This window comes from Protopterus annectens, chromosome 3.part0, assembly GCF_019279795.1.
Source record: "Protopterus annectens isolate FY-2018-M chromosome 3.part0, PAN1.0, whole genome shotgun sequence".
NCBI lineage: Eukaryota > Metazoa > Chordata > Ceratodontiformes > Protopteridae > Protopterus > Protopterus annectens.
In genome coordinates this window covers 594893171-594915688 of record NC_056731.1, presented here as the reverse complement: position 1 = coordinate 594915688, position 22518 = coordinate 594893171, and the positions used below count along the sequence as shown (strand labels likewise).

The window sequence follows — 22518 nt, the reverse complement described above, 5'->3', positions numbered from 1 at the left end:
GTCACTGAATTGTAATGATCGACTGGGAACATAGTTATGTAGGATGTTATTTAGTGCTGGACAATCAGATGGATTCTGGATTATTTTTTATGTTGAAAGAAGTTATGTATATGTTAGTTGATGGAGTAGTTCTAACCAGTTTAGTTTTTTTAATGCAATGCAGCAATGGGTTCTGAAAGGGGTAGTTGCTGCTAATTTACCAAGTTTATTATGTCATTGTTCAAGTTTTGACTTTTGTGATGGCTAAAGATTATTAAGAATGGGAGCACCATAAAAAAGTTTGGGAAAAGATTACTTGTGTCAGTGAGAAAACTTTTGATGAGTTTTTCTTATATTATGTCATTTATACAGGTCAAATTTAAGGTTATCATCCCTAATAATTTGCTTTGAGAAGGGACTTAAATGGTTGTATTATCAAGAGAGAGAGAACTTTAAATTTTGTTTTCTCATGGGAGAGGGATTTGGGGGTAAAGTAGCAGTTTTTTTTCCATGCTTGAGCATGAATTGTGAGTTACAAAGCCATGCTTCCTCTGCTGTTAAAGCTTCCTGAGTAATTTGTTTGGAGGTGTGCCATGTTGTCAGATGTTGCAAATGAGTGTGGAGTCATTGTATTATTGAGGCATGTTGTGTAGATGTGTGGATGGTGTTGGTGAGAATATCGAAGAGGAGGGGATCAAGGATAGCGCCTTTTGGCACACCAGTGATGACTGTGAGGTATGGAGAGAGGGTGGAGTGCTATTACTGATAAATATTGGATAGGTAGCTTTTTAACCATAGAAGGGTAGGCTGAGAGAGACTTAATGAGGACATTTGAAGTATAGTAAACTGTGTCAGAGGCTTTAGCCAAGTCTATAAATATGGAGTAGACTCCTTTTCCAATCTCACTAGCTTTATTGACAGTACTTATATAGGTTAGAAGAGCAGTGCTAGTATTACAGAAAGGATGGAAAACATCTTATGTGAGGGATAGGAGTTCTTCCCGCACAGGATAGTTTGCAATTGTTTTAGAATACATTTAAGTATTTTGGAGAGAGGGGATAATATTGCTATAGGTCTAAAGTTAGTAATTTTTGTCAAATGTCTTCCTTTCTACAGAGGGATAATGTGTCACTTTTTCCCGAGAGAGGGACATGGGATTCCTAGACTGACCTATTTGTAAGTATTGAGACAGGGTAGGCAATGCTATCGGCTGCTATTTTAAGATATTTGCTTGGAAGGTAATCAGCTGAAGTAGAACACAGTTTGAATTTGAGTATTTTGTATATACGATGTGGGCACAGGTCTGAAGGTGAAAGTGGATGTGGTGATACTTGGCTTCTGTGCAGAGATAGCATTAGGTGTTGAGAGTATTCAGTTTATAGCCAATACAAAGCCATTAACAGAGAGGTTCAAAGTAGAGCAGGTTTTTTATTTCCTGAGTGTAGAAACCTGTCAGCCAGGAAAACTAAACTGGCATATACAGTGCATTCTATTGGTCAAAAGAAAGGACAGTGACCAACTTAGTAAGTGGTCCTCAGAGTGCAAAGAATACTCTTTTGGAGTTTGGGATGGGGGGTGTTAAAACCAATTTCAAGCACAGGCAAGATTCTTCAAGTTAAATTTGCTTACATTGTACAAAGACAAAATTCTCAGTGAAAATGTTTGGGAGTTGGCCCTTGTGGCAGAGCTCCTGTAGTAGGAAGGAAAACCGGAAACCTTAAGGAACTCCGGACAAGCCCACAACCTGAATTGTGTTTGGAAAGGTGAAGATGTTCAGTGATTGCCGAAGTAATCATAAGTCTAGTAGCTCCTGTTTCACCAAGAAATCGAAGAAGGACCAAGATCAAGCAAGCTGTCTATATGTAGTAAGTTTTCTTGATCACCGAGAATAGGAGGTGTCATTCATTTGACTTGACTGGTTTCCCATCAGTGATCTGTGCAGTCAATACATTTCAATTATGCACCAAATGCCATTGTGTTGCATGCTAAGCATGACAAATAAGTAAAAGAAATGCTATAGATTTCATGCAAGTACAATGGAAAAAAAAATGTCATACAACATACTGTAGGACATCCAAAATGAGGCTGAGAATTATGGCAAATATATCAATCAAAACCAAAAGCAAATTTGTTCCTCCACAGTCAGCCACCTCTAGTCTTTGATGTAGTTAAGCTTATGGGAGGGAATGCTTGAATACTATAATCTGTAAATGAACAAAGGAGGGAACTCAAGTTATTTTCCATCATTTACTTTTAGATTACAGCATGCAATAGGAGAAACTGTTCTCATTACTCCAACTGCACCTCCAGCATCACTTATCCATCAGAGCTGTTTGGTTATGCTCCAAGACGAAAGTGCTTCAGGCATTTTAGCTAAAATCTGGTCAGAGAGAGAGATGGAAAAAGCTATTACTGTGTCCTTCCTACTCAGCACATTTCCTTGCTGTGGGTACATGAAATCCCACTGAATGAAAGTCTGCCAAGCAATCAGTGAGCAGACTATCTCCTATTTACATTAATCCTGTTCCTTGCCTACACCATCCAACATATCCATTAAGGTTGTCAGATAAATGCAGACATCAACCATGCATTCACATGCACCCACATTCTTTATTCAGTCAAGCCAATGAATTAAAACTAAGTCTTGTAAATGACAGAGAAAAGGAAGCATAATATAAAAGGATTGTCTTGCCCTAATGTTAATAATGCAGTAAGCTCCTGCATATAACCATTTACCTATGCAGACATTTCTCCTCTTTACTCCCTCTCCTTTCTGTTCCTCACCTGCTCACTCAATAAGCATTCACTGGCAACTACTACCCATCCCTTCCCCATACAAGTTGTGCATACTGTATACAATACACAATTCATATATGGAAAAAAGGTATCAAACTTGTTCAGTAAACTGAATATATTATGTTTCTAACTCAAAATCAAATGGATGAACAAGTTGTAAAACAGATGAATAAACAAATAAAAACAACTAAAAAGAACTTCCAGCCTTTTAATAATCCAAAATAACATCCAGTAAACGCTTTCGTCTATGGTTAGACTTCTTCAGACTGAATGAAAAGAACAAAACACAACTTTATGTACACATTCCAGTCAAGAACATTTGCATAAATACTAATTAATATAATCGATTTATTGATGCCTGCAGTAAATTATTCAATTTCTTTCTCTTTAGATATATTTTAGAATTCTCTGTGTCATTGAGTCCTGGAGGGCTGCTAGCACCTAACCTGAGTATCCAGCAGTACCTCCCACCAGTCTAAGTGTTCCTCAGCATGTCATCAATTTTTGAAATCAGATACAAAGGGTAACACAAAGAACCAAGGTGAACCACGGCATCTAGTATCATTGTAGTGCTTTCTCCATGCATTGTTCTTATCTACTTTTTTAATAGCATTTAGACAGTGTGTGTGTGTGTGTGTGTGTGTGTGTGTGTGTGTGTGTGTGTGTGTGTGTGTGTGTGTGTGTGTGTGTGTGTGTGTGTGTCTGTTTATGACTGTGTTTGAGTGTATGTGTGCATGTCAGTAAAAGTGAGAGTGAGCAAGCCCAAGCCATTATTTTACACTCACTAAGCAGCGCTTTTGCTGTTTAGTGAGTGTAAAATAAAAAAAGAAAAAATTTAAAATAAAGCATCTGTGTAAGAGTGTATGCATGTATGAGAGTAAGAGAGAGTCAGCGAAACAGAAAAGTGTGTGTTTGTCTGCATGTGTGCATGAAAGCGGAGATTGTGTGTGTGTGTGTGTGTGTGTGTGTGTGTGTGTGTGTGTGTGTGTGTGTGTGTGTGTGTGTGTGTGTGTGTGTGTGTGTGAGAGAGAGAGATATCAAGAGAGTGAGAGAAAGCAAGAGTAATGTGCGACTGAATGAATGTATGAAAGCAGAGGAGACTGCGTGTGAGAGTGAGATCGAGAGGGAGTGAGAGTGAACTTGTGTGAGTGAATGTATAAGAAGAGAGACTGTGTGTGTGTGTGTGTGTGTGTGTGTGTGTGTGTGTGTGTGTGTGTGTGTGTGTGTGTGTGTGTGTGTGTGAGAGAGAGAGATCAGAGAGTGATAGAGAAGGAGAGTGATGTGTGACTGAATGTGTGTATATGTAAGCAGAGGAGACTGTGTGTGTGTGTGTGTGTGTGTGTGTGTGTGTGTGTGTGTGTGTGTGTGTGTGTGTGTGTGTGTGAGAGAGAGATCAGAGAGTGAAAGAGAAGGAGAGTGATGTGTGACTGAATGTGTGTATATGTAAGCAGAGGAGACTGTGTGTGTGTGTGTGTGTGTGTGTGTGTGTGTGTGTGTGTGTGTGTGTGTGTGTGTGTGTGTGTGTGAGAGAGAGAGAGATCAGAGAGTGATGTGTGACTGAATGTGTGTATATGTAAGCAGAGGAGACTGTGTGTGTGTGTGTGTGTGTGTGTGTGTGTGTGATCAGAGAGTGATAGAAGGAGAGTGATGTGTGACTGAATGCATTTATGTAAGCAGAGGAGACTGTGTGTGTGTGTGTGTGTGTGTGTGTGTGTGTGTGTGTGTGTGTGTGTGTGTGTGTGAGAGAGATCAGAGAGTGATGTGTGACTGAATGTGTGTATATGTAAGCAGAGGAGACTGTGTGTGTGTGTGTGTGTGTGTGTGTGTGTGTGTGTGTGTGTGTGTGTGTGAGAGAGAGATCAGAGAGTGATAGAGAAGGAGAGTGATGTGTGACTGAATGTGTGTATATGTAAGCAGAGGAGACTGTGTGTGTGTGTGTGTGTGTGTGTGTGTGTGTGTGTGTGTGTGTGTGTGTGTGTGTGTGTGTGTGAGAGAGATCAGAGAGTGATAGAGAAGGAGAGTGATGTGTGACTGAATGTGTGTATATGTAAGCAGAGGAGACTGTGTGTGTGTGTGTGTGTGTGTGTGTGTGTGTGTGTGTGTGTGAGAGAGAGATCAGAGAGTGATAGAGAAGGAGAGTGATGTGTGACTGAATGTGTGTATATGTAAGCAGAGGAGACTGTGTGTGTGTGTGTGTGTGTGTGTGTGTGTGTGTGTGTGTGTGAGAGAGATCAGAGAGTGATAGAGAAGGAGAGTGATGTGTGACTGAATGTGTGTATATGTAAGCAGAGGAGACTGTGTGTGTGTGTGTGTGTGTGTGTGTGTGTGTGTGTGTGTGTGTGTGTGTGTGTGTGTGAGAGAGAAATCAGAGAGTGATAGAGAAGGAGAGTGATGTGTGACTGAATGTGTGTATATGTAAGCAGAGGAGACTGTGTGTGTGTGTGTGTGTGTGTGTGTGTGTGTGTGTGTGTGTGTGTGTCTGAGAGAGAGATCAGAGAGTGATAGAGAAGGAGAGTGATGCGTGACTGAATGTGTGTATATGTAAGCAGAGGAGACTGTGTGTGTGTGTGTGTGTGTGTGTGTGTGTGTGTGTGTGTGTGTGTGTGTGTGTGAGAGAGAGATCAGAGAGTGATAGAGAAGGAGAGTGATGTGTGACTGAATGTGTGTATATGTAAGCAGAGGAGACTGTGTGTGTGTGTGTGTGTGTGTGTGTGTGTGTGTGTGTGTGTGTGTGTGTGAGAGATCAGAGAGTGATAGAGAAGGAGAGTGATGTGTGACTGAATGTGTGTATATGTAAGCAGAGGAGACTGTGTGTGTGTGTGTGTGTGTGTGTGTGTGTGTGTGTGTGTGTGTGTGAGAGATCAGAGAGTGATAGAGAAGGAGAGTGATGTGTGACTGAATGTGTGTATATGTAAGCAGAGGAGACTGTGTGTGTGTGTGTGTGTGTGTGTGTGTGTGTGTGTGTGTGTGAGAGAGAGAGATCAGAGAGTGATAGAGAAGGAGAGTGATGTGTGACTGAATGTGTGTATATGTAAGCAGAGGAGACTGTGTGTGTGTGTGTGTGTGTGTGTGTGTATGTAAGCAGAGGAGACTGTGTGTGTGTGTGTGTGTGTGTGTGTGTGTGTGTGTGTGTGTGTGAGAGAGATCAGAGAGTGATAGAGAAGGAGAGTGATGTGTGACTGAATGTGTGTATATGTAAGCAGAGGAGACTGTGTGTGTGTGTGTGTGTGAGAGAGATCAGAGAGTGATAGAGAAGGAGAGTGATGTGTGACTGAATGTGTGTATATGTAAGCAGAGGAGACTGTGTGTGTGTGTGTGTGTGTGTGTGTGTGTGTGTGTGTGTGTGTGTGTGAGAGAGAGATCAGAGAGTGATAGAGAAGGAGAGTGATGTGTGACTGAAGGTGTGTATATGTAAGCAGAGGAGACTGTGTGTGTGTGTGTGTGTGTGTGTGTGTGTGTGTGAGAGAGATCAGAGAGTGATAGAGAAGGAGAGTGATGTGTGACTGAATGTGTGTATATGTAAGCAGAGGAGACTGTGTGTGTGTGTGTGTGTGTGTGTGTGTGTGTGAGAGAGAGATCAGAGAGTGATAGAGAAGGAGAGTGATGTGTGACTGAATGTGTGTATATGTAAGCAGAGGAGACTGTGTGTGTGTGTGTGTGTGTGTGTGTGTGTGTGTGTGAGAGAGAGATCAGAGAGTGATAGAGAAGGAGAGTGATGTGTGACTGAATGTGTGTATATGTAAGCAGAGGAGACTGTGTGTGTGTGTGTGTGTGTGTGTGTGTGTGTGTGAGAGAGATCAGAGAGTGATAGAGAAGGAGAGTGATGTGTGACTGAATGTGTGTATATGTAAGCAGAGGAGACTGTGTGTGACAGAAAGATCAAGAGAGAGTGAGACTGATCTTGTGTGAGTGAATGTGTGTATGAAAGAAGAGGAGACTGTGTGTGTATATGTATGTGTGTGAAAGCAGAAGAACTGTTATTTTTTTTATATATATATGTCTGATGTAAAATGCTTCCTCCAAAACCATTAACACAGACTACAGCGAGTATGAAACATTAGGCAGAGGAACTATTTTACAACAAAAGTATATTAAAAAAAATAAAATAGTACGTAAAAAAATACATAAGTAAAACACAACAATTTTACAGAGACCATTGTCTAAGCGCAATAATGCCCTTCAGAGTGTGTGTTAATATGTAATTAATGCCCTTCCAGGGGTGTAGAGGTCCTCCACTAAAGACCCTTAATAGAGATTTTGACATTTCTTATACAAATTTCCTTCTTATCTACCATCAAAAAATTACAATAATTGCAATTAAAACATTTAAACATACCTGTTCAGTTCTCACTGTCTTTTTTAAAACTTAATGTATTCTGAAAAATATTTTTAAAATTGTTTCCTCTTATTTATAAAAATGGGTTCTTCCCCCAGCACTTTTTTAACCTCAGTAAAATGGCTTAAAATCTTTCAGTTTTCTCTCTGTTTCCTTTATCTGTTTCCCATCTAGAGAATATTGCACTAGCATTCCCATTCCATAATTTCTGGGGCTTCTGTCAGACTGCCTCATATTATTCTTTGCTCCATTGTTACTGTTATAGTTATTACTCCTCCTACTAATAATAATAATTTTATCAAACTTTTTACTTACTAATTCCTTAGGGTAGCCCCTCAAAACTAACTTCGAGCTTAAGGAGGCTCCTTCTTTATAAAACTATTCAACACTATCAGTCAATTCACTAACTCTTTTTAGCTGCCCGATTATTTTTTCATATTTATAGGGTTCATGCTTCCATGTTTTAAGTAAGTATTGTTTTGCACCTCTTTCTTATAAATCTTAGTCATTAGCACATCTTTCTCCTTATATACCTCAACATCTAAAAATATGCTTTCTCTAAATCTTAAGAAGTAAAACTCAAACAACTGCAGGCATTATTGACATACTGAATAAAACAATTCATTTAAACCCCCTGTCCAAATTAGAGATCATCAATAAATCCCCCATAATATTTAACATTCTTGTAGAAATCACTATTATTAATAAGGAATTCTTTATCTCATGCTACCATAAAAGTTGATTATATGAATTATTAATTATTCTTGATTGAAATGTGTACATAAAGTTGCGTTTTGTTCTTTTCATTCAGTCTGAAGAAGTCTAACCATAGACAAAAGCTCTTACTGGTTATTATTTTTGATTATTAAAAGGCTGGAAGTTCTTTTTGGTTGTTTTTATTTGTATATTATTTTACTAAATTAACCAGTTTATATAACTGAACCATTTTGCATGCAATCTTCTAACAACACAATGTATTTTATTGACATACTCACCTGTTTTACCAATATAATCTATTTTATTTAACCTTTGTAACCCAGTCTGCAGCACGTCCAGCAGACTGCCATGCACATTATTACATTTTCATCCTATTTTCACCCGTCATCCTTCACTCTTGTGCTAGTATTTTCTAGTCTCATTAGTGTAATTAACACAGCTGTATTTCACTTTTTTTTACTCCAAGACAATCTTCATTTCCATTACCATCAATCTCCTGTTACCATAACCCAGTTTTGACAATGGAAGAGCTACAAGTCCCTCCAAAGGTTCATTTATTTAGTTTGCGGTATCTTATCAGTGATGTGTCATTATTTTTTTAACTGTTTCTACCCTGTGCAGTAGTCTTACACCTCACATAGTATAGCTCCCATCTCTTTAAGTAAGCCGTACTGCACGCTGCCAGCATCATGCACTGATTTGCCCTTTTTATTTGCCTTTGGCGTGTGCTTTATCATGTCTGGATAGCCCAGTGACAGGGCGTTTAGCACTGCCTATTATTTGGAATCAGTATGTCCCTCATTGTGTCAATCTGGCTTTCTGCCAAGAGCTCTTATTTCCTCCTACCTCCAAAAGATGTGACAAAGATGAAATGGTAGTCCTCCAAATAACACATGGATATGCATGCAATGCCCTTTTACAAAGAGGGACTTAATATGTGCCCTGAAATCTACAGACCCATTAGCCTAACTAGCTTAATTTTCAGAGTTGCGGAATGCAATATATCTGACTTCAAAAATTATGATATCTAAAGCTTCCAACAACTAGAGCCACAATAGGCTAGTTTTCTGGATAGGTCACATCTACTTAATTTATAAAACTGTTCCAAAATGGATCACAAAGATGGTGGATAGTGGCTATTCCATCCACACTGCATATGTGGATCTGGACAAGGTATTCAACACCATCCCCCAAGCTAGCATTGTCACTAAGTTAAAAGACCTAAATGCAGACCCTTACACACTAAGGTAGATAGCAAACTTGCTGAAAGATAGTACCCACATAGTTAATGTGGTGGGTGCACTTCAGAAAACAAGAAAGTAACTAGCCAAATACTTGTGTGACCCCTCCTTTTTAGCATATGCATCTCCAACCTCTAAACCATAAACCCAAACCTATAGCTAACTAAATTTACTGATGACTGTTGTGACTGTTATACCATTTTTGTAAATGAGGCTGATCAAAGAGAAAGAACTAATTCCTACAGGAACAATTAAACCATACAAACCAATGTTGTACATAAGGCCTACAATTAAATGAAAGTGCATGACTGTCACACTTGGTAAACAGCTTTCATCTACAGCATACTGCATAGCTGGTACCGCACTCCAAACTTAGAAGGTAGCCAGGGATCTCAACAATTCCTTCTCCTTCCACTGCCATGTAACCAGGAATACTTTTTATCTAGCCCAGTTAATATCCAATGGCATCTCATCTGGGTTAAAAGAAGGTATCCTTCTGTATTCTGTTTAGACCATTTATAGAGTATTTTGTACCAAACTGGACATATCATACAACTATAGAGGTTCCTAAATAAAAATGTTATCAGTCTAAAGACCCTTTGCTTCCATGACATGCTGGAAGACCTCTCCCTATATGCTGTCTCTTTCAGTCACATATATGGTTATGTACGTGTTGAAATCCATTAAGAACTCAGCCTTTCTTGATCTTTTACAGCTTTGCAGAATATCTCCCCAAATGTTCAAACTTAGGATTTAAATCTTAATCCCTTTATAAATAAAGCATACTGGAGGGACAGTTGTGTTATCCATTGTTTACCCCATATATGGAACAAATTTCACAATAAAACATAAAGACTAGATGGGCGTCTGCAGATTCATTCCTGGTCTGGCCTATTCTTTCTTTCTCCAAGAGGGAGGTACATCAGAAGGTTGGGTATCAGCAAGGCTTATATGGTTTAGCCTTACCTGACTTGAAAATTTTACAATCCTATGATGTTAGTTTGTACATGCATGTGTCTTGCAGTAGACTAGTGCCCTTCTGTCTGGGATTAGTCTTCAACCATGTTCCCACCGAGTAAGAGATTTTGCCATACCGGACATAGTAGCTTTTGTATTATAGTAGTCACTGTGTGAAACAGACCTAACCAAACTTACACCTCTAAGCACATTAGAACCTTAATCTTGGCCTGTGCACTCCTGTTATCCCTGGGTAAGACTTGCACACCCTCAAACACTTGTGCTTAAAAGACATAGTATAAAGTGAATTCAAAAGAAAGATAATTTTTACTGTTATTAAATGCACTGATTGCAGCATCATGAAAATAACACCTAGCCTATACAGAGATGTAGGCAACACGATGCTGGCATGTATTACTGCATATAGACTTTCAGAATGTTTAGAGGAAGGTATGGTGTGTGTGTGCGTCTGTGTGTGTGTGTGTGTGTGTGTGTGTGTGTGTGTGTGTGTGTGCGTCTGTGTGTGTGTGTGTGTGTGTGTGTGTGTGTGTGTGTGTGTGTGTGTGTGGTACAGGCTGTTTGCATTTCTATAAACATGTGATGTGTTAATGGCATCATCAACATCCTTTGCAGATATCTCAGTAACAGTAAATTGTGACTTTATGCATACTTACAAAGCAGTTCTCAATGGTGTTGCATAAAGAAATGTCATTCTTGCAGTACACGAGCCAGTATTCAACTGGTGCATTGCAGAGAAACATATCAGCAGATATCATACCTCACATTAAAAGAAACATTGACATTGTAATGTTGTAAATCATTCTAAAGTAATTCCTAATCAAATTAATGGTGTGTGTGTGTGTGTGTGTGTGTGTGTGTGTGTGTGTGTGTGTGTGTGTGTGTGTGTGTGTAGTAATACACACATTGAGAAATATATAGGAACTTAAGAAAACATATACAAAGATGATTTACAAGCTATGCTGTCAGCATAAACTTGTACAGATTTGATTTCTGCACTGATGAAAAAATAGCATACAGAAAGATTTTCAAGCTTTTGTGTAAGCTAAAGTGGAACAATGCTTAAGGTAAGAATATTAATAATCACATTTGCATAATGATGCTGGAAATGCTGGCTTTCACTCTGTCATTTTTTCCTCAAATTGAGTAAGATTTGAAGTAGTACAAATAGCAGTTTTATGTCAGTCATGTCTTTTCAGCACGAGTACCTAGCAAATTACATGACTGCATATACATGCATTTTACAAACCCATGCAGAATGAACACTGTGTACACTTAGCTAGGCAACTCAATAGTTTAAATTGCTGGTGTCATCCGTAATGTTTTTAACCTACATAATTTGTCTAATAGCTGTTACTGAATGGAAGGCATTGAGAGAAAAGAGCACCGTTATTTAATAAGATACGAAAGGCGATACATTTCATTAGCCTAGCTCAGCACCACTTATCATTATAAGGTACTTTTAAATGACCAGAAATCCTTGGAACGGATATAAGGCTTTAGAGGTAACGTAAATAAAGTCATGAGCCTTTTGCTTGAAGCCTGGAACCTGATGTTTCTCTTTTATAGTTTTTACTTATGAGAAGAAAAACGTGATGTTTGCCTACCATCTGTAGGAGAGCTAGCATTCTTTCTAATAGCTGTATATCAGTAGACAGCAAAGAGTGATAGGGAATGCATATGCTTTTAATACATTGGATAAAATGTGATTCTTACTCCGTCTGTCTATAAGGAGATATCTCATAAAACTTGGAATTTTTAGCAGAAATGCACTGAAGGCTGCAATCTTTCCTAGACATACATGCATTTGGGCATGTATATGCTTCATTTACAGTGCACTTGCTCTGACAGAAAACACTGAAAGCAGAGTGCTTTGTAGTTGGGAAGCATTAGAGTCCTGGTAAAATCTTGACTATAGCCCATGTATTTACTCACTACTTCTGTTACTCTATTATAATGGCAAAGCTAATTCTGTCACTTCACTTTGAAGCCTCAGTGAAGTGTTTGGGTGCCATATATAGGGAACGGACAGAAAAACACTATTATACTCTAACCATTATGTATGCATTGCAGTTCATTTATTTGTCTCTTCATTTATTTTATTTCCATCTGTGTCTAGTCCCAGTGGCAAAAGAACAAGACAGCAGAGAAGAAGCAAAGTAATACATCTCTAGATTTTAAAAAAGCACAATAAAACAGCACTAGTGTATTAAATAAAATCAATTTAACACTGTAAAGCAACAGAGTGCCATAATGGACAGCCTTTTCACTGTATGACTAGACATGGAAGTGTACTGTTTTCGATATACTTTACTTTGTTGAAATATATTCTTTGATGTCTGTGGCACATTTTAGCAGTGTGTTTCGTAGCACTGTTTTGTTACATTCTTCCCATTTGTACTGTAATTTATTTTTCAATGAAGGTATGGCTCTGAAAAATTAAGCACCAGTGATCACAGTGTGGCTTCCTATTAAATAAGCAATGGTTTTGATTTAATTCAGCAAATCAAAGAAAGAAATTTACATTTTGAGGAAAGCATGTTTAAGGAAACCAGATATTCATGCCTATTATTTTTACAGTTTGCCTAACTTGTAACAAGCTCATTTGAACCAATGAGGGCTCCTAATTTATGATGTTTTTCTTTTCTTCTACACAAAGGAGAAAAGAGCCTAAAACAGAAACGAAAAATCTTCACTGTATAATGCAGTTGTTAATTTTAGCTCTTTGCGTAGGAGCTGTTGTGACTTGAACAGCCGGCTGTAGCCTTCATTAAAGATGAAGTATGCAGCTGAAGACAGGTGGAGCTGAATCAAGCTGTGAAAGTGATTTGTTTAAACTGGTCATTACTGCTGGAAAATTCTGCTCCTCTTTATTTGATTCTTAATATGATCATTTTATTGTTGTCCTCTTGTAGGTCGATGATGTTTGGTCATGTTATCTGAAGGGAAACAGTATGTGGGGTAGCGTTTGCTACTGCTAAAGGGGACATGGGAGTCATACTGTCTTTGGCTTTCTTCGTGGATTCTACTGGGAAAGAGGAACAGCAGCAGTTAGACTGGCAGAAAGAATCACAGCAAAAACTGTGTACAGAAGGTAACTCATTGGTGTGCGCTGGCTTCACTGTGAGCAAACTGTTCATGCAATGTGAACAAATATGTTTCTCATATTCATGCATGAGTCTGTGCTTACCCTGTAACCTTTTATATACCCTGACTCCTTATTCACAAAATGTGTAGGTTAATGTAAAAGTCCCTGCAGTTGGCATACATATTGAATTGAATTTCAGTGTTAATATTTTGTTGCAGAGCAGTTTCATTTAGATATAATATATATATATATATATATATATATATATATATATATATATATATATATATATGGGTAATGTAAAATAAGTTGTACACTGTCATTGCAAAGTCCCTGTTTATTGTGCCTCTTTATATAGCTAAATGTTTATTTTTTAGGGGAGTCAGTTTGCTTGTGAGTATATACTAGTTAGAATCATTTCCATTTTAATTGCTATAAATTCTTGCATCCAGTAATATGGCATTATTGCAAAAGAAATACTAGACTTGTAATCGTGTCCAGAATACCAGAAATAAACTTTGTAAGTTTATTCCCATTTTCCATATTAAGAACACATTTAATACCATACTGTGATTCATATTTTGTTAAGTATTGCATCCTAAATTAAGGCTTTTTAGTACTGAAATGAGTTGGCTTTGAAATAAACAAACAAACTAATTTGTTGTTCCATAAATATATTTTTCTGTGCTTTGTCATTGCAAGAAAGCAAAGCATGTAGTCAAATAAGTTGTTTCACACACATTAACATGAAATAGCATTTCAGTAAATCTGCAGTGATATCATTCGATCTGCATTCCTGCAGGAATCATCAACATTTTTAAGACTATGAAGAACATTTCAAGCACCAATACAGCCAGTTTTTGACTTGAGCATCATTTATTCAGGAAAAAAAACCCTGATTAAAACTAAATATTCTAAATATATTTTATTACTGTGGCATCTAGGTAATTTTATACTATATATACATAAAGCTGTAAACATTTCTTGAGTCTACAGCAATAATTATGTGTACTTCTTGGTATGATCATATGTCGGAAAGGAAAAAAAAATATGCATAATATTTGATTTAAAGTCCATCAATACAGGACATAAAACAATTGAGTGGCTTTAATTTTTAAGGAAACATTTACAGCTGCTGCTGTACAGAGTTGCTCATTTCATTGATTATAACTGTTCATTACAGCTACCTGGGTAAGATTTGCTACAGGATTTTCAGAGCATATGAAATGTCATATTGTTTCAGATGAAGCTTACTGGTTTAATAATGGAACTGTCAGTTTGACGTGTGATGATACTGACCCTGAAGGACTATATTATCAAATTTATATTTTATGTTTGTGTATTGCTACATCAGTTCACTGTATTTCATACAGTCTTAAAACGGCTGAATGTAGATACAAAGAAAATGTGCTGCAGAATGGAATGCAGCAGGATGTGTGTGTGTGTGTGTGTGTGTGTGTGTGTGTGTGTGTGTGTGTGTGTGTGTGTGTGTGTGTTTTCATAGTCATTATAATTACCAAACAAAATGAACCAATTCAAAGTTCTTTATTTAGTTACTTTTGCTGTGGTTCATTTTTCTTTTTTGGATTTTTGATCTAGTAGATCATCAAGGTTTACTTTGATTACTCGCTGGAAGAATGTCTGAGCAAGACAGTGTGAACGAGGAAACAGAGACAGAACAGCAACTGGAGTGTTATCCATCTATTTTAGAAACGTGCATTACAGACAGTGAAAGCCCGGAGGTAGACGATGGAAAAAAAGAGACCGAGGATAAGGATGGTGATGTTAAGACAGATGTTCAGGTAGGAAGGAAAGACTAAATGTACATCTTTACCTGTAGCATGTCTACCTCCTGTTAAATGTACCAGATCTCTTACCATTCTCTTGTTTCTTTGTTAACGTGGTGAGGCTTCTTTATCAGCCTTTGTTTTATTTAATTGGAACTGTAATTCTGGCATAGCAAATGAATGACCCACATTTGTATACTGGGCGGGTAGGTGTGTGGGGTGGTGGAGAGACACTTTCGTAAAACAGACTTAAACATGAAATAGGGATACACCTGTTAACAGATAAGATGCTTTAAAAAAAAGACAGCACAGAATGTATTCAGTGGTTGAACTTTATTTAAGCTTGTATCTAATATTTACAAATTGGATTATTCATTTTACATTATATTTTATTTTTTATTTGTTAGCATTAAAGATGTAATTTTAACTTCTTTCCTTATAACCTCTTAGATTAGATTCAGAAGTATGACCGTAATCTACATTTTGCAGCTGAAGAACTCTTTCTTTACTTACTACTTTACTGCTCACTGAATGATCTTTATTTTCTATTTGCCTTACACAGAAACGAACAATAACCTCAGGGCAGCCTAAAAAAAGAGTCAAGGTAAGCAGAGTCTGCTTGTTGTTTGACGATAAACTGCATAGACTATGGTGATTCATAGGACTTATGAGTATGTGGGTGCTACCAGTGTAACCAGACACACTATGTTTTCGCTGTCACTAATACTGAGTAGTAAATGCTTTGCTCTAGTTCATTTTAGGTCACTAAAGCGTTTTAAATATACAATGTAGCTTCTGTTTGTTTCACATTGTTTCCTTTATCATCACAGACACTGTATGCATGTAATATAGCTTCTGTTTATTTCACGTTGTTTCTTTTATCATGTGCACTGTATGTATGTATATGTTTAGGTAGATATACTATGTGTGGTGTTTGTATGTACGTCTAATAAATATATGTGGTGTTTGTATAAACATGCTATGCATGGTGTGTGTATGTACGTGTGTGAGCACAAGCATGTTTATGTACACTGAAAAGCATAGTAACACACTATGTGTTTATATTCTGAAACTTTCTTTTAAATTTGGGGCCACTGAAGATATAACGTGCTAGAACGTAATTTGACACAAATGCAGTAGAACTGTAGTATTTAGTGGAGTACTGTAATGAAGAAAAGTGCTAACCAAACTAATTTATGCAACAAAGAGGACAGTATAACACTACCATTTATTTGTAGCAAAGGTTATCAGCCACTGGTTATTACATTTCTTTTCTGAATAATGTAATATTGGTACCTTCTTGATACGAGTGTCAAACAAAATAGTGACTGCTACATAAAAATGTTTTTTTTCTAAAGCAACCCAGTTTGTTTGTGTTCAGAAACATTCATTCCGAGGGTTACTTGTTAAATTATATTTTAAAAAAGAAACTATGTAAATTATAATTCAAAAACTACTGTATGAGAGTAGTGTGACAGTTTTTTTTATTTTAAAGATGTTTTATCACTTAGAGGCTAACAGATTTATTTAATTGCATGTTTACTTTGCTGTCAGTTGCAAACATCTCTTGCTCCTTTATATTATCAGAATTAAATTTCTACTACAGTGCATGGCGGGGAGACACTGGATGCTTAGTGTTATTTGCATTACTTATTACATTCCTTTAGATCATTTGCTCTTTCTTCTGCAACAGCTGTTGTCAAGTGGTTTCTTTAAATTGCTGGGAAGCTACAGTTTAACTAAATTTAATGTGCACACATGCCTTTTGAAGGCCACAAAAAGGAAGAAGCTTGCTCAGCAGGATGTTTACAACCGACCTGTCACACTTGCTTTTTTTCCCCTTCAGATGTTTATTAACTGCTTGTCCCCTTGAAGTATACCAAATGTTGTACCTGACATATATAAATGATTCCTGTTTTCATTGATAATAGTAACAGATCTAATAGTCTACTTATTTTCCATAGTCAGGAGCCAAGGGCAAACTGGTCCGAAGCCTGGCTGTTTGTGAAGAGTCCTGCTTACGTCCAGAAGGTGTCTTGGAAAATCAGGTACAACACTGCATTACAGGATATTCAGGGATATGGGATGTTTGTTGTGTCCTAATTTTGGAGTTTTCATTCATTCATTGCATGCCCATATAAATTTCCTGTTGTTTTGCTTATATTTCTAAACAGGTCATTATATTAGTTATGGCCTTACACACAAAAATGCTTTAATGGGCAAGAAATGAATAAAGACATGTATCTGTGTCTTCTGTGACTTATTAATAAAGCTGTTGCTGATTTTCATATGTTTAGATGTCTGTCCTTTAAAAAACATTTCTTATGTGCTGTTACATTATGTACATTTGGTCATACCATTACACACAAATGATTGATGTTACTTGGTACACACATACTATATGTGGCCAAAAAGGTGTGGCATATTATTAACTCTTGAGGCTTTTTAATATAAACAACTTTTCCACCATAGCATGACAATAGTGTTATTTTGTTGTTATAAATATGCAAAGAAGTAATAGCGTTTTTATACAGTAAACATAATGACTGTTTTTTTTGGCTTTGGTGCTACACAGATATTCTTTTACCATACAGCTGTCAGATGGTTGGCATATGGTGTTACACACAGAGTCAGGGATTTTGTTGTATATGTGACATAGTAAAGATAGTGTATGTCCTTCCTTGTAACTGCACAATTGCAGCTATGCCTATGTTTCAAAAACTCCAGAAGAAGGCTGTTAAGTAGAGTTAGGTATCCTTGAAGTTACCATGATCTTACATTTAAAACATAACCACTTATTATTCTGTTTTCAATCAATTTGGAATTTGGTAAAAAAAAAAAGACTCCAGTGAAGCAGAAGGGTGATAGTTTCACGGTAAGCTTTTTGTGAAGGTTGAATATCCACCTGTCAGAGTTTGTGTCTGAATGCATGTCAAGCAAAGAGACAATAATTGCCACCCTCAAGGTAAACCTAGATAATTGGATAGGCAACCTTAAACTCTCCCCAGGTAGAATGAGACCAGGGACAGAAGATACAGGTGATGAAGCACAGGTGTAATACTCAGACATATAGGTGCCATTAACCTAGTTACCTGTAGCCTGTGTCTGCCCAGTCAAAACATATAAACTATGGAAGACCAACATACATACCTTATACATACATCAAAGAGGGGTGTCACCAAAATGATACAGCGCACATAATGGTAAAACATTACAAATAACACTGTTTAGAAATCCATATATGACACAAAAATTAAGTGCTTACCAGTGGAACACTACACTTTCTCATGTCCTGTTTTGTCAACACTTAAACTGTCATGAATCTTTAAGTAGTGGCTGATTAAGTGTGTCTTGGACCATGGTCATTTTTCAAACAATGGCCCCTCACATTTTTTAGACAAACAAATACAGGTGTTCTTTTACCTTCATCTTCCTGATAGATAAGTACACATGAAAAACAATGAGAGTTCTAAACAACAAATGAAGTTTAAAACATAATGTATTCTTTAGTAAAACAAAATATGTGTGTGTGTTTTAAGTTTGCATTTTTAAACATTTTTTTTTCAGTAAGAAGTGAAACAAAATTCACTAACCAATAATAGCAACGCTAATAATTTTGGAACATTTCAACCATAAAAGACCACTCAAACTGCTGTCATTATAATCCACCAGTGTCCATAATTATCAATTACGGTCACTGACTGTAATATCTATGTATACCTCACATGTCAAATTGTGATAAAAATGTCCAAATTAAGTATACCAAATTGTTTTACACAAATGTACACTAGCCCTCCAAAGGCAGGCTAATGACTGATTAATTTGATTATGATAGGAGGGTTAGTCATTTTCATCTGCATGCAACCCCCATGCTGAGCCATTACAGACACATTGTTGACTGGATACACCTCAGATGTTTGACTATGAGAAAATAATGGCCATAGTAACATTTCCAAATTTGTTTCGCACAAACACTCAGTAAACACAAAAAACTATTCCAACTTACTTCACTTAAATTCACACTGGTTATGCAAATCCAGATGAAGGACTATTTAAACTGAGCAGATAACAAGAGGGCAGGGTACTTTCATCCAGAGACAGCCCCACATCCAGCCAATAATTATATGCAATTTGTTAACACACTACGTTTTTGATATCTGATTGTGATAAAACAATGGTCAGAGTTCTGTATTTCACACAAACACACAGTAGCCATATAGCCACATTAAAGTATGTTAACTTGACTTCACTCAAATGCACACTGGTCCTGCAAACCCAGATTAATGATTATTTATATGGTAAGATGACAAGGAGGCAAAGTACTTTCAGCCAAAGACAGCCCTCTCGTCCCCCAACCAGCAGTTATAGCCACTCTTTTGACTACATATACGTCAGACTACAGAGTGTGATAAACATAATGCTCACCCAACAAATTTAAAGCAACTTTGTTTCACAAAAACAGCAGTCACAATAATGTAATTTGACTAGCATTGCAACTCATATTAGTCCTACAAAGCCAGAATATCAACCACCAGTCAGTCATTTTCATCTATAGACAACTGTATCCAGAAGCTATAGCTACAATGTTGTCTGTACACATCTTAGAGAAGTCCAACTTAAATAAAATAAATTAAAATAAAATGACAGCCACTCAACCACACAATGTATTTCTGCTCAATTTTATATAACACACAGCTGCTTGCCAGCTAACCCCAAAAGCAAATTACTGTCACCCTGCAAAAGGTATCCACTGCCAATATTCTGCTGCCTGCCAGGATTTAAATAATAAACTTTCTTTACATTGCTTCAGCTACTGATTTTTTTTTTTTTTTTTTTTACTACCACAAGTCAAGCAGCCCTCTTCTACTTAATATTCAAACACTTTCTACTATGACAAGGAATCAGAAAGCCTAGAAACTGACTGGTAAATTATACCAAACTCCCTGATTAGATGCTACAGCTGTTGCTGCTATAAGCAAGAGTTACACGGATCATTTATCTGTGACTTTAATTCACACGTGCTTAAAAATCAGTTAGTAAACCAAAACTATGTGTACTCATAGCTCTCAACCTTCCATGTCCAAAATGAGGAACACTAGCCCTCTTAATGTGGAACAAATGGGCAAAATGTGGAACACATACTAATGGCTTACTAACAACTTCAGCTAGGAAGGTTATAAGATGGTTAACATAAGCTGGTTTTACTTATAAAGAAGATCTTTTAATGAATTAATATGATTCACTTCTATTTACAATTGATTTCAATTTAAAAAATTCCTAACACTGAATGTGTGACAGAGTCTTTCAATGTGGAACTTTGAGGAACATGAACTTTTTAAGACCCCAAATGAGGTACGTTCCTCGTAATGAGGTACACTTGAGAGGTATGTGAGTACTAGGATCTATAGTTCAGCAGCACCACCAAAGGCTAAAGTTAAGCAACATATTATTTTATTTTGGTGAGTTGAGAGCTTTTGTTCTGTTAATACAGCTATAGGACTTATTAAATCTCAAAAAAAAAGAAATACAGCACACACATTTAAAACATCCTCATTAATAATTAAGAAAGCATTACTATACACTTAACCATATTTTAAAGATAAGCACCAATTAAAATGTTCAACCGCATTATACAAAAACCTCTGTTATATATAATGATCTGTAAGTATATTTGTTAAAATTACTTCTACTTTTGAAATAAAGATCATAATTTTGCAGTCCTAAGCTTCAACACTGGAAGAATTGAAACATTTCATTCAAACCCGGGGAACGATTAGCATTAAAATTTCAACTGTAAAAACAATTCTTTATGTCCAATTTGGTTTCCCAGCTACCATCCCTAAAGTGTATCATTATATCATTATTTTCTAAATGGCAAAACTAAACTTTTTAAATCTACCACATACCTCAATCTGTTTGTATAAAGCACTGTTTGTGCTTTTTCTCTGGATGGTGTAATCATGTTCATAGATTATTTTTTTAAGAGGTCTTTCAGTTTTACCCGTATAGAACCCCAGACAACTAGGACACTTTGCAACATGTACCACACCTTTACTTAGACAATTAACACCTAGTGGATTAACAGAGGTATTGTGTCCATACCACAATTTTAATGTATTACCTTCCCATGATATACTGAGATTGTTTATAGCAACCATATTTTTTAATGCCTCTGTTAGGCCTATTATTACTGATTGCTGTATTTTTATTCTCCAAGATAGCCTTGAAGTTGTTGGCTGTCTTATAAAGAAAACTGAGTTGTGTGCCCACAAGGTCTATTACAACTGCAGTTATTTTAAAAATATTCCAGTTATTATTCACTTATTTTTCACCATACCAGAACCTTCATAATATTGTACCACGTAAGCTCTTCCATACTTGTTCTTATTTGAATCATGCCCTTTGTTGTGAGTGGCTTTGCCAGGAATGTCAGTCCCCAATAGAAGTTGATCACATTTATCCCAATGACTTAGAACATCATTACTAATGTTAAGAGTCAGTTGTCTGGTTATGACCATATTTACTAACATGTTAATTTCCTCAACTAGCATCTCTTTTGTGTAAACTGTATAGGCAAGTCTAATGCATTGTCCTGTCACCAAGCTCTTTCTGTGCATAAATGGATAAATGGAAGAGAACTAGGATACTGTACATACACAATCCTAAAACTGGATTTACTATAGATGTTAGAACTTAACCCTGTATCATCCAGATAATTTGCTTCTAAGGCATTGAAGGTAGAAGTGAATCTCAAAATAAGTTGTGCCATTCATCATTATCTTCACCAAACCCCCTTTTTCCACATTTTCTACATTGGGTCAGAGTGTTGTTTCAACTGCCACCATCCTCTGTTCAGTGCCACTCTCCTACCTTTTTCGATATTCATGCCTGATTATCACTCGCTCACCCAGTACATCCACATCTTTGCTGGACACTCTTGTTTCCTATTGTCTTCTTCTTGTCAGTTCCAAATCTTCAGCAGATTGTCTTCTGCTTTTTGTATGTGTGCCCAAACCACTGTAATCTTTCTGAAATTGGAGCTGCTTTGACTTCTGCGCTTGTGTCCTCATTATAGGTTCATAGATAGGTACTAGGCTATCTGCCCGAGGGCATTTATAAGCCTAGCCAGAGTGTGTCGGCTTTTGCCGCCCCATTGATTAATTAACTGAGCCTCTGTTAAGCAGAGCCAATGAAGTGATCCCAGGGGTGTATTTTCTGTTACTCATCCACTCGCCAAGGTTTCTCTTGAAGAGTGTTAGTGAGGGGCTCTGCCTAATGTAGATAGGAATTTCGTTCCAAAGCATGGGGAGTCTCTGTGACAGGAATCTATCCCTCCAGCATGTTCTATTTATTGTTGTGGCGAGGTTTAGCTCACTAGAGCACATGGCTCTCAGTGACTCGGAATTCTTTAGGTGGAGCATGTCCATCAATTCTGAGTTGGACATGGCTTTGTAATTCAGGCAGAGATCACCTCTGAGTAAGCGATATGCCACTGAGTACAGCCAACGTTTTTTCAGTCAGTCTGCATAGGACATATGTTTGAGGTCAGTAATCCTCTTGGTGAGGTACTTTTGTGGTCTTTCCAGCTGGTGGAAGTAT

At 37.1% G+C, this 22518-nt stretch overlaps 1 protein-coding gene across 12 annotated transcripts in view; it reads left to right on the top strand.

Moving 5' to 3' along the window:
• The window catches only part of ARPP21 (cAMP regulated phosphoprotein 21), a 1402215-nt gene that overhangs the window by 297245 nt on the left and 1082452 nt on the right, over positions 1-22518 (top strand). For 11 of the 12 annotated variants that reach the window (XM_044065000.1, XM_044064996.1, XM_044065002.1 and 8 more), the window contains 4 exons: positions 12960-13138; positions 14732-14934; positions 15482-15523; positions 16884-16967. In XM_044065000.1, the coding sequence (XP_043920935.1) occupies positions 14770-14934; positions 15482-15523; positions 16884-16967 (291 nt within the window). In that variant the 5' untranslated portion in view covers positions 12960-13138; positions 14732-14769. The remainder of the gene's footprint in view (positions 1-12959; positions 13139-14731; positions 14935-15481; positions 15524-16883; positions 16968-22518) is intronic. The other variant, XM_044064997.1, reaches the window with a different exon arrangement.